Source organism: Camelus bactrianus, chromosome 5, assembly GCF_048773025.1.
Source record: "Camelus bactrianus isolate YW-2024 breed Bactrian camel chromosome 5, ASM4877302v1, whole genome shotgun sequence".
NCBI classification, from domain to species: Eukaryota; Metazoa; Chordata; class Mammalia; order Artiodactyla; family Camelidae; genus Camelus; species Camelus bactrianus.
Window position 1 is genome coordinate 39,663,261 of NC_133543.1, and position 12,855 is coordinate 39,676,115.

Consider the following 12,855-nt stretch of genomic DNA (forward strand, 5'->3'; position numbering starts at 1 on the left):
ACTGTGGTGAGAAGTTCACGTTGTCACATCTGTGCAAAGTCTTCCTCTGTGCTGTCCTGGACTGTGAGTACCTCTCCCTTTGTGCAAGCACTAGATCAACTGCAAAAAAGAGGGACAGCTGTAGGAGGGATAATTTTGTCCATGGGACAAGGGAGAGAGTGGAAGTGCTGTGGAAGTGCTCTCGGGAAGATTCCGTGGGGCCTGATTCTCCATTTTTTGTGCCCATTTCAAGGAGACCAGTCATCTACTCCTCCCTCAGGCCTCCTTGCCATCAATATTCTAATCCTGTTAAGTCCCTTACCAGCTGCCCACCCTGATAGCCACTGCTCGCACATGAGTGTAGATCCCTCCCTGCAGCCATCTTTCCCGTCACATGGTGTTCAGCCACATTTCCTCTGACTTTCTGCCCAGTGGGAGGACGTTTGTTTCACCCACTATCAGGACCATCCCCGAGAAGGGCTGTCAAGTGGCTGCTTCTAGCAAGTACTAGCAGAGAGGGTAGGTTCTTATTTAATCTAGGCTTCTGTTGTCTCATCCTTCATTAACTGGCCACAGTGCAGTCCCCATGAAGTAAATTACAGCTGTGAGTGAGAGCAGCCATCAGCAACCCCATACAGTGGGAACCAGGGAAACAGATACCTCAGCCTCATTCATCTCCTATTCCCTGGTATCTGCCAGTGCCTTGCCAACCGGAAGTCAAAGGACAAGGGAGCCTGGATAATGTGAAATAGAGGTGAGCAACCCTTGACACAGCAGGCCGGAGATGGTGCAGAGGGAGGCCTGCTGGGCCAAAAGAAAGACATACAGCACAACTGCCATCAAAAAGCCTCACCATATAGCAGAAGATTTAATTTTATGCCTTAAAATACTTTAAGTTATTTGAGATGATCCATTTTTTTCTGCTCACAGCATTATTTTATAATGTTTTAGTTGTAGACTTTATGAAGGATTTTTTTTTTTTTACTTCTAACATATGGCGTCGTAAGAACCTACTGAGTAACATTTGCTTCACATTTTCTGTGACTAAGAGTAGTTAATAAATTTTGAGCATTCTTGGACATTTTATGCAGCTTCATAAATAAGTAAAATGTTTACATTCAGAAATTATTTTAAAAATATGCATCTTTTACCTCAGATGTACAGTCAATGAATGCAGTGCTCTTTTTTTTTTTAGCCAAAGTGGGTATATTTTTGCAAACTTGATGAATCATATGTGTGATGATATATCAGATGCTAAAAGTGCATTATTGTGTATCTTAGGAACAATTTGCAATGTTGGGTTATGTAAGGGGCTTCTTTGAAATGGCATTGTTCTACTGCAGTCCTCTTACAAAGGATTTCCCAAAGCATCCTGAAGCCAAAATTGGTGCTTTTGTTTCTAAAGAATTCTATTTTTAACTATGGGCAGAGCTAAGGGGATGGGGAGACTCCTACTAAAAGCTGAAACTGAGGCTATTACGAGAGCCATTGCAAGCTGAGGACCTTTTAAATACTTTTAATGACAAAGCTCATTCTTAATGCAGAAGAAATAATTTCATGTTTCAGCATTATTATATTACCTTAGTGAACATTTTAAAAGTTGGGTCACTCATTTCCAGGAAATATTTATGACTGTAACATGTGCCAAACAACCTCTTACTGTACATAAGAATAGCTTCGGCTTTAATACACATGTAGATGGTTTTGTAAGGATGGTTGTGAAAAGAAAGTGGAAATTTTTATACTAATATAGGAACTTGCTTTTTTCAAAAAAGGAACCAAGAACTTTGCTATATGTCCTTGCTCAGCTGCTAAATTTTTTCTGTATCTGTAAATTGTAATGAAGTTCCTACGAGGAAATTTCCTGCTGAAACAAACCATAGTTCTTTATGGGTACCCGTCTACCTGCTGGTCATCTAATGTATATTAAGCAGCTTGCCCCCCTTCAGGAACTCTACTCGACTCTCATCCCTTCTTTTTCATGCCTCCAATATCTACTAACTACCTTGTATCTGTCACTGTAAAAGCCATGTTATATCATCAGCACTGAAAACCAGAGTTTTGGTTAATATGCAGCTGAAATCACCTTATTAGGTAATATTGAACTGATTAAAAAATACAGATGATGCTAAAGAAAGAATGTAAAAGCCTTCTAATCTAATGAACCACTGCTAGTCTCCATTGGTGACATATATTTATACATCACAGAACTTCTTTTAATGGAAATAAGTTTATTTTGTAGCATTGTTTCATGACCTCTTTTTTTAACTCAAGTATAATATGAACACCTTCTGCATAAATATTTTATAGCATAGTTTTAATGACTTTGTGTTTTATGTGGGTACAACAGTTTATATTGTATTTAAAATATAGGATATATAATATTTAGTATAATATGTATATGCTATATATATGTATATATGTGTGTATGTGTGTGTGTTTATATATGTGTATACGTGTGTGTGTGTGTGTGTGTGTGTGTGTATGTCTCAGAGAGAAACGGATAGGATATCCATTTATTTTTCCTGCATGTAAAAACACTTAATATTACTAAAATCATCTATGCCAGTAAAACTTTGGGCATATGCATATTTCCTTAGAATATATTTTTATAAAGGAATTTGAGTCATAATTTATGGGCTATGTTTCATTTTCTTTTATAGAATATTATAGAAATGTGTAATGTGGACATCTACTATAGTATATTTTGCATTGGCATATAGCTTCAGTCAAACAAGACTGTGAAGTTATTTAAATATTTTGAAGAAGAAGAAATTATGGACAAGAAAGGCAGGTCCATGATTGTAAGGCTAATAGGTGCCGAAATTTAAACAGCCATACTTTGTATTGAGTGATTATTGAGAACCACTTCTAATAGCTACACAAACTATTATTTTATTAAAAGTTACCATTGGGGATTGAGAAAGATTAATCATATACTCTGCTTTATTTAAATGGTGGTTTCTTTAACCATCTTCTTAGAATCTGATATGTGATCTAATTAAAACCTCTTAAGGCCGTAGTCTTCACACATTTTAGTTGTGTGCCACTATCAGTAGAAATTTTTGAGCTTGTATCAACCCGAGTATTAAATATGGGTGAGGACTAATTATAATATAATAATAAAATATAAAAATAAATATGAAGTAGAGGTTTTGCTTTTTTAAAATATCACAATGGGTAGTTTTATACATCTTTGAGACGGAGAAAACCTCGATTTTATTTGCTCTGTTCATCAGTCTCTCGACAGAAGAATTAGATTGTCTCAAAGTTTACATCTACTTTTCTCAACTTATTCACTGACTGAATAAAGAGCGTCAGGCCCTGGGCTGAGTCAAAGTGGAGGCAGAATACGTTGATGAGTCTTCGTAGACTAAAGGGGAAAGAACAAAGTGCACTAATAAAAACAACACTATCAGGTATAGCAGATAGGTCTCAATTTCCAAAGGTTTAGCAAAGTAGAGTGTTATTTCTCTGATACCCATTCTGCACTGGGCATAGCTGATCAGCTTCTGGCTCTCCTCCAAGTGATGATTCAGGCACCTGTGCTACTGCCTTCTTATGATGGCTCCCTGTTTTTAACACATGGCTTCCAAAGTTGCTATTGCCAGGGAAAGGGCAAGGAGAATCGCAATGGGAAGTTTTTATGGGCCAAGCCTGGAACTGGCACCAATCACTTCTATACTCAGTTATAAGACCACACTTAACTGCAGGGAGGCTGGGGAATGTGGTATAGCTAAGTGTCCAGGAGGCAGAGAAAATGGGATAGTTCAATAGGCAGACTCACAGCCATAACATATAAACAGGCAATGATAATGGAGTGTTATGAAAGACATAATGGAATAAAGTAAAAAAGCTATAAAATCATAGAAGAGAGACCATTTAAAATTGGTGAACAGGGATTATTTCAGTCATCAGAGATGGAAGGAACTTCCTAGCCAGAGAACTATCATAAGGAAAATCAAAGAGATGAGATAAACAATAATTACAATATAGCACGGTTAATCGATAATTTCCTCATTAAATTTCCACCATTTTTTCATAACAATTCTCAAACAAATTTGCAAAGATGTATACATAAGGAAGAATATTAACTGACTCACCATTTATAACAGATTATTGAAACAACATAAATGTTCAAAGACAAAGAACTAGTTAAATAAATCATGGAAGAACCAAGCTATGCCATATTTTACAGCCATTATACAGTGGGTATGGATTCACATATTTATTTGGAACAATTTCTAGAATTAGAATTGCATTTTAAATGATAAAATAAGCATGTATGATAATGATAAAGATAAATGAAATGATAAAGTCCACTGTGAATGAATGATCATATTTTAAGTACATAAGTGTGTTTCTGAATATATTGAAATTGACCAGTCAAGCAGTAGTTTTTTTCACTTTTTTTCATCATGGCTACCTACCTACCTACCTCTCTCTCTGTCTCTCTATCATTTCTTTCTTTCTCCCTTCCTTCCTCCTTCTTTCTCTCCTTTTTTCTTTTAAATGAGCAAATATTTTACTTATCATAATAATAATATATTTTGATTTTAAAAATAAGTAAAAGACCATTTTGGAAGTCAGTGTTCCCTTGGCTCTGTGAATGATCTCTCACTTAGCTGGTGGAAAATGCTACCTTATTAATATCTAACAAGAGGCAATGCTGTCTTGGGAAACAGTAGCTAATATCTGCTGAGCTTGATCCCATTGGAACTTGCTATTTGCAACATTCATGCTGCATAAAAATCTATGCAGCATCTACATTTTACTGAAATGTAATGGGCAAAAACCAGAACACCACATATGGCCATGTTAAAAATGAAAAAAAAAAAATTATTGTCAGATATATCAGGTTTATAAAAATGCATAGTTTTTTTCTAAGGGATGGCAAATGAATTGCCATTTATTCACACATTAAATAGAATGAATTTTGTTGTTAGATATATATTAAGTTATGCATTATAATATTGATATCATAATATTGATATTTGAGGTCTATTATTATTTCTAATGGAAATGGGGCAAGGCAAAGATATACTGAGTTCCTTTATTTTAACAATAATTACCCTTGATAAACTCATAGTCTGTAAATTGGCAAAAGAGCATGGCCCAGGGGACACTGAGCCAGAAGGCAAAATGGTTTAGATGGTGGAAGGGTCCTCCCAGTACTGGTATGATGTCCTTATCTTCTGACTCCACTACAAACACGTGTGGTTGACAAGACAAAAAGTACTGTCTCAGGGAAATTGATCTGTTAGCAATGGAGTATGAATATTCAAAGATGAGAGAGATTAAAAGTCAAGGTTTTAAATTTATTACAGTTGATGAATTGGAAGTGATAAAAGTGAGAGAGGAAGGAGCTGCAGTGTCATTGAAAAGATAGATTTTAAAGGCAAATATACAGAAATCAACAATTGGGTAGACCTGAAGATGGAAATACAATTTGAAGTAATTTTTTGGAAAGCATGACAGATGGGAAAACATTTAGATTTTGGTCGAATGTCATGCTTTTACCAGTATGCATCATGTATTAGTATGTCCTTTAACAAAATAAACCATTAGATTTAGAATTAGTTGTAGAATTGACCTACAACTTTTTTAACTCAAGTTTTTTCTAGGTATAAGATGTCTCATTTCTTTTTTTCAAACAGACAGTGCTTGTTGTTAACAGGACATTTCTGCAATTGAAAAAGTATTCATAATGCAATGTACATAAGACAATAATGGAATTAAGATGTAGTATTTCTTTTGGTAGACTGATTAGTTGGTTTATGTATATTTTGGTGGTCATTGTCTTTATCAGTGGGAATTCTCTAATAAAAATAAATCTTTAATCTATGTAGTATGCACTATGTTAATGAAAATGAAATATATACTTTATGTAAATAATTCTGCTTTTATATTTCTACAAGTTTTACAATGTCATTTTGAGTAAATTATTTATCATTTTTAATTAGCTCATCATATAATTAGGAAGAAAATAACTTCCAGGATAGTACATTAATCTATTTCTGCAGTCCAAACCAGATTTGGAATTGGGATATTTCTGTCCATATTTAAATCAATAATCAAGATATAATACAGATTTAGTTACCTTCTCTATTACATTTGCCTTAAGAGTAGAAAAGCAGCACCAAAACATCAATGACAGTTCTTTTTGTTTTTTACATTGGCTGTGGAGGAGCATGGTATTTTGTAGGTATGTGGGTGGTCTTTTTGTCTTTTTTTCTTTAATGGAGAGAAGTCAACAGAAAAAGAATAGAAGTTGCTATTTACAGGTACTGGAGATCAGAGATGAAGCCACATACTAAATTGCATATCTTTTCTATTTCTTATTTATACTATTTGAAGGGAAAAAAAAAAACCTACTTCTAGCAATTCTAGCATTCTGTCAGGTAAGAGCCAGAAAAAGAAAAGGGATGGTTCCACATAATGATTACTTAGCATTTTTTTTTTCCTCAAGCAAGGTGAAAAACACCAATAGGTCTGTTTATGCATAAGAAAAAAACATTTTGTAAGAAGCCAACTATGCATTCATTAGAGACCATTATAAAAAATATATTAAACTTTGGGGAAGAGACACTTAACCTGATATACATTAAGTTGTTATCTATTCTAAGAAGCTGCAGATAATTAAGAAGAATAATTATATGTGCTTGCAAACTGTTTGTAGGTATAAGGATACTATTTATGACAATTTTATGTTTATTGATGGTAACACTATAAGACGATACACTTACTCTTCCACTGACAAAACTATAATCTCCATAGTGCTAAGCAAAGGAAACGGTTACAGCTCTGAAAACAATATATAATACAAATTCTTCTGTGCACCTTAAACTGATCTTTATGCCCTAAAATGATGTACTTGAGCCCTGTGTCTTTTCCACATAAAGTAAACATTAATTCTACTACCTAGTCTTGGTGGCACGGTGTTGACTCTAGTGCCTTTCTCTGCAATGTAACGTATTTTTGTTGGAATTTCATAGAGGATATTTTAAAGAACTGTGAATGGTGTGAACTCTTTTAATTTCTAAAACTTCTAATTTCAACCTCAAATTCTTTAAATTTTCTTTAATGTGTCAAGAATCAAAAATTATTTTCCCCAGAAAAAAAAATTAATCCTATTTTTTCTGGCATGAAGATTATAGACCAGAGTATGTAAAAAAAAAACTATCTATCTACCTATCTACCTACTTTATCAATCTAGATCAGTTACCCCTGTCAAGATGATACATAGATATACACATATACATAAAATATCCACAGTCAGTAGGTGGTCTCATCTAGCCTGATTATGTTCTTGACTTCAGGATTAGAAGAACCCCTAAAGGAACCATAAAAATTCTTTTTTAACAGTTTCTGTGGACTCAAAACTTAAAAAAGAAATTCTAGAGATGAAAGGTATTTTGACACCTAAGTCCAGCATCTCACCAACAGCATAAATTCACCCAAAGTCAACTCCAACAACTCCATCTGATTCTAGGGACAGTAATCTTACTACCTCCCAAGGGAACATATTATTGTTAGAATTTTATTTCTTAAATTGAGCAAAATATGCTTTCTCATAAAATTCCTGCCATCATTTCTATTTTTTGCTTCTTAAAGTGAATGAGAGTCTTTATAAGCTTTAAGATGACAATCGTTTAAATAGTTTGAGGTTGAATACATGTATCTTTTCCATTTAAAGTTTTCCCAGTTATTACCTTTTTTCTCTTTGAGAGGATTTCCAGGCTGATCACTTTTTTGATACCCATATCTGAAGTTCCCTAGAAACGCCTAATCTCTTTTGTAGTTTGCCCCATACTGTTCCAAAGTCAGGATGACCCTTCTAGAGCATAATCTACTGGAAGACCAATTGTATATTAGTACTAGTAATACCAGCCTTGATGTTTCATAATCAAGTCAGAGGAGAGTCTCTGTACTGTGTTCTATCGTAGTTTTGAGCACACTCTTTTATTACTTTAGAACTTGTATTTTATGAAGCATTATAATTTACAAATTATTTTCACATGCTTTTTATCCTTTAATATTTTATGGAAGTATAGCTAATTTAAAATATTGTGTTAGTTTCAAGTGTACGGTATAGTGATTCCGTTTTTCTTTACTGCAGATTATATTTCATTGTAAGTTATTATAAGATATTGGTTATAATTCCCTCTTCTATACAGTAAATCTTTGTTGCTTATCTATTTTATACATAGTAGTTTGTATCCATTATTCTCTTACCCCTAATTTGCCCCTTCACCCCCTCCCTTTTGTTAACTGGAAGTTTGTTTTCTATGTCTGTGAGTCTGTTTCTGTTTTGTATACATATTTTGTATATTGTATTATTTTTTAGATCCTACATACGAGTGGTATAGTATTCGTCTTTCTCTGTCTAACTTATTTCACTAAGCATCCACATTGATGCAAATGGCAATATTTCATTCTTTCTTATGGCTGGTTAATATCCATATATATGTATATGTGTATGTGTATATCTCTCTCTCTCATATCTTCTTAATCCAATCATCTGTTGATGGTCTCTTGTTACTTCCATGTATTGGCTATTGTAAATAATGCTGCTTTGAACATTGGGGTACATGTATCATTCTGAATTAGTGTTTTTATTTTTTCTGGATGTATACCCATTGCCTGATCATATGGTAATTCTGTTTTTAGTTTTTTAATATCCCTTAATTTTTAAAATATATTTTAAAGTAATCTGGGTCCTAATATTTGCCCTTTAAAGTATGTGGAAATTAAACTCAGTAAGATTAATGTATTAGGAGCTATAATAAAGCAAAACATTGGAAGAGTCAAAACCAGAACTGCATTTCTTTTACTATAACCTAATTTAATGTCATTATGAAGAGTAAGTTAGTTTACATTAGAATTGACCAGAATCTTGTCTTATTATTAAATGTTAACATACATACAGACATGCACACTTGTGCCTACACACAGATATACACACACGCACACACACACTGAACCATGTATTTTATAGCTAAAGGGGGCATTAGTGTGGTGATAACTTGGAGGAAATGGCAAGAACATTAGCCTGTATATCAAATCCTGAGTCCAGTTAATAAAGACAGTAAAGCCCAGAATATTGCTGTGAAATTCCAGTTATAGAGTACACAGACTCCAGATCTAACTTGATGTTTAAAATTATGTCACCTTTATGAAAGTTCTTTTTACTTATTTAAAAATGATTAGACAAAGGAACCAAATTGCTATGGGATAAAGCATTACCAACTTTGCGTGCTTTTATAAATATATAATGGCAATAGGCATGTGAAATATCAAAACACTTAAGTGGATGTGAAAATAAATTAATCTTGGGATATTTTCAAAATTTCTCTTGTATTTTGCACAACTTGGTCTGCCCAGAACTCAACTTCATCCCTCTCTAATAAGTATATTAAAAATATGAAAGAGAAGTTTTAAGTTTTGGTGTTTTGTGTTGCTTACTTAAGTCTTAATGAATAGTCAGATCATATAATCTGTCTAGACTTGAAAGACTATATGCAGCATTGACTTAATGAATTAAAGTAAGTGGTTTTTATTTTACTGTAGTGTGTGGTTTGTAAATAAGCAGTAAGGACTTGATGACTGTATTATTAAGCCAATATATAAAAATACACTTTAGAATCTAATCCAACACACAAGTTTATTTATTCAGTTCATTATCTGTATGTTTGTATGTATGTGTTTACCTGTGTGTGTCTTACAGCTGTTATTTCAAGAAACCAAGAAGGGCCAGGAGAAATGGGAAAGGCTGTGCTGATTCCTAAAGATGACCAGGAGAAAATGAAAGAACTGTTTAAAATCAATCAGTTTAACCTTATGGCCAGTGATTTGATTGCCCTTAACAGAAGTCTGCCGGATGTAAGATTAGAAGGGTGAGTTTACATTTGTTATACAATCTTACATATTAGCAATCCCCAAATTTCAGAATATCTTAAAACTTTAGTTAACTCAGATTATTTGAATCCTAGAACTGCGTGGTTCTGAATACCTGTTCAATAGTAGGAATTTACTGTGCATGCATATGATGAGAGAGATGAACTGTCTCCTTCCCTGGCACAGCAAAACATGCTACTTGCAAACACACTGCAGAATACACAAGCCTAACAGGTTTTTTTTTTTCCTTCATGAGATGTCTTTTTGCATTGCTTTGCTTTATCGTGCCAAAAACAGAGCAAATTTGATCTTTGATAAATTATTTCCTCACCTGTATAAAAAGCTTTGCTTTGAAATATACACTTTGCTATTTCAGTGTAAAAATAAGCCATTGCCTGTATGATTCTTTGATCCTTTAAAATTATTTATTGTGGGTTCTTTAGCAATTTATGATGTTTTTTATAATTAGAATACTCAGTTATCAGCCATGGAGGAAATATTCACTCAGAAATAGTAACACTGCATGAAAAATTACGTTGAAAAGTTTAACTTATATGTGATTAACTGTAAGTCATGCTCTAGATAGCTGAACATATTTTAAATGGATGTAATAAAAATCAGAATGTTTAGTGGCAGTATTGTCATCCTTGTATATAGTACTCATAAAGTAAGCTCTTGGCACTTAGAAAAGGTATGTCCTCAGATTTTAGAAAATCTCCCAATTTACAAATATCCTCCGGAACACACTTCTATTTAAAAAGAAGTTGCTCTTTTAGACTTGTAATGGCTTTCTCTATACACAATAACATCATAGTTAATGCATATAAAGTTTACCCACATATAATGGGTTGTATTACATTAGTAGTAGAGTGACGCTAACATATTTACTAAATATGACTTTTGCCCTTTCTGAATTACTTCAAGTAAACCAAAGTAAAGTAAGCAAAGCCTTGCTGAGATGCTGGCCTGAGTTGTCAGAAGGTTCATTTGATAGCTAAGTTACTGGTTTTGTATACCCCTATATGCTTTTGAAATGTCTCTCTCAACAAAACCACAAATAACTACATGTTATGGATATTTTTGGTCCCTAGCAAATGGCTAAAACATCAAATTTAACAATTGTGTGTTCCAAAGGCCTAAGTCACTTTGCAAGTAGTTCGGTCCATATTTGTGTGTTTTGTTTGTATGTGTGTAGATACACTTGCAGTTTTAAAGATAAACAATAAGCATATTCTTCTAAATGATTTTGAGTATTTTACATGCTAAGTTCATAATGTTATAATGTTCCATTGATTCCCTTGTTTTATATACCATATTGTGATAAAGGGGTAAATATGTTAACTTATGTGTTATGGAAAATCACGTAAACACTATTTCAAATTTTTTTAAATCTTCATTTTCAACTACCAGAACATATAAAATTAATTTTTTTCTATTTAAAAATCTATTGGAAGTTTTATTGGGACCACACTGAAATTATACTTTAACTTACAGAGAAATACTGTATTCTTAAAATACTGAGACTTCTATTCAGGCAAAATGGAGTATCTTTACATATTTGGCATGCTTTTATGTCCTTCAGCATTTTTTAAAAATCACAACAATGTTTATATGACTTTGTACATTAACAAAAAATACAATATGTGAACATAGCTAAGTTCAGAATGGTTATACATTTTTCTTCAAGAAGCTACGATTGTCATAAAGTTAATTTTCATATCAGATCTGGAATGATTAAGGTAAGAACTGTTTTAATACAGAGCCATCATTTAAAAAAAAAAAGAGGTAACATCACTGTTGAACATCCATTTAAAATATTTGTGGCCAGTAATATTACTTCCATTAAGGACTATTAAGCATATTAAGTACTTAAATAACTAAGTCTTAAACTCTGGAACAATTCAACATTTAAAAAATGTATGATTCAAATTGCTCAGTATAAAAACTACAAAAAATGCCATGCTTACTGTGGATATTATTGCTTTAATTTTGAGATTTTGCAAATAGTCTATGAAATAATATTAGTGAAGTAAATAATGTTCTCTTTTATTTTTATGACATTACAGTGTATGCAATCAGTAAAACAAACAGAAATGCCATCCACTATTCCTAGTCAAATCATAAAGTATATGTGAAGCTCAATGGGGACATTTGCAAGCCATCTTGAATGACTCAGTTGTGTGCCTGCCCAGGAACAACTAATGCTGAGACATGCATTGTGAATCAGATATCCAAACTTACCAAAAACATGTAAAAAGCTGTTAGTACTCATTTGATACACAAAACTTTTTTTCTCAATTTTGGTATTACTTACAATTCAATTTTTGGTTAGAAATATGGACACATTATACTAATCTCAATGATGACTGATATAAATTATATAAATATATAAAATATGAGAATCACAAAGAATTAGTTTTAAAATTAGTTTAAGTTTACTTTAGTGAAAACTTGAGTTGGTATTTATTAAGAAAGTGTCTGAACTGTACAAAGACTGAATTCACTAAAATATATCCTTACTTAATTTGGCTTGGCTGAATTCAGAAAATTGTCCAAATAGTTTAATGTTGTATTTGGCCTTAATATCAATCTGCAAATATTTGAAGATGTGTTCAGTATGTTGACCTGAAACAAATAGACTGCCAGCAAGATGGGTTTATTTACAGTCACCAGAGAATTGCAGTTCAGGGTCTGCAACCATGACAAGCCAAATGCAAGTCCCCAAATAGCAAGGGAAGGAGAACACTTTTATAGAGGAGAAAAAGAAGTTGGAATGGCTATAATAAACAAAGAGTCCATGGCTTTTCATTAGCTAAGTCCTTGCCAGGAGAGAAGAGTTTTTCTTTGTCCTATTGGGCTCTGCTATTGTTGCAGGGTGTGAGAGTTCCCCCTTCTGGAGCTGTATTCAAACTCTACTTAATTAAGGTTTCTGTTTATTTTTTTTTTAACATTCCTCCCTTTTGATCATGATGTTTCTTT

General features: G+C 33.1%; 1 protein-coding gene across 5 annotated transcripts in view; it reads left to right on the forward strand.

The window, feature by feature from the left end:
• Nucleotides 1–12,855, forward strand: part of GALNT13 (polypeptide N-acetylgalactosaminyltransferase 13) — a 462,125-nt gene that overhangs the window by 192,866 nt on the left and 256,404 nt on the right. For all 5 annotated transcript variants that reach the window (XM_074363678.1, XM_074363673.1, XM_074363674.1 and 2 more), the window contains exon 4: nucleotides 9,707–9,875. In XM_074363678.1, the coding sequence (XP_074219779.1) occupies nucleotides 9,707–9,875 (169 nt within the window). The remainder of the gene's footprint in view (nucleotides 1–9,706; nucleotides 9,876–12,855) is intronic.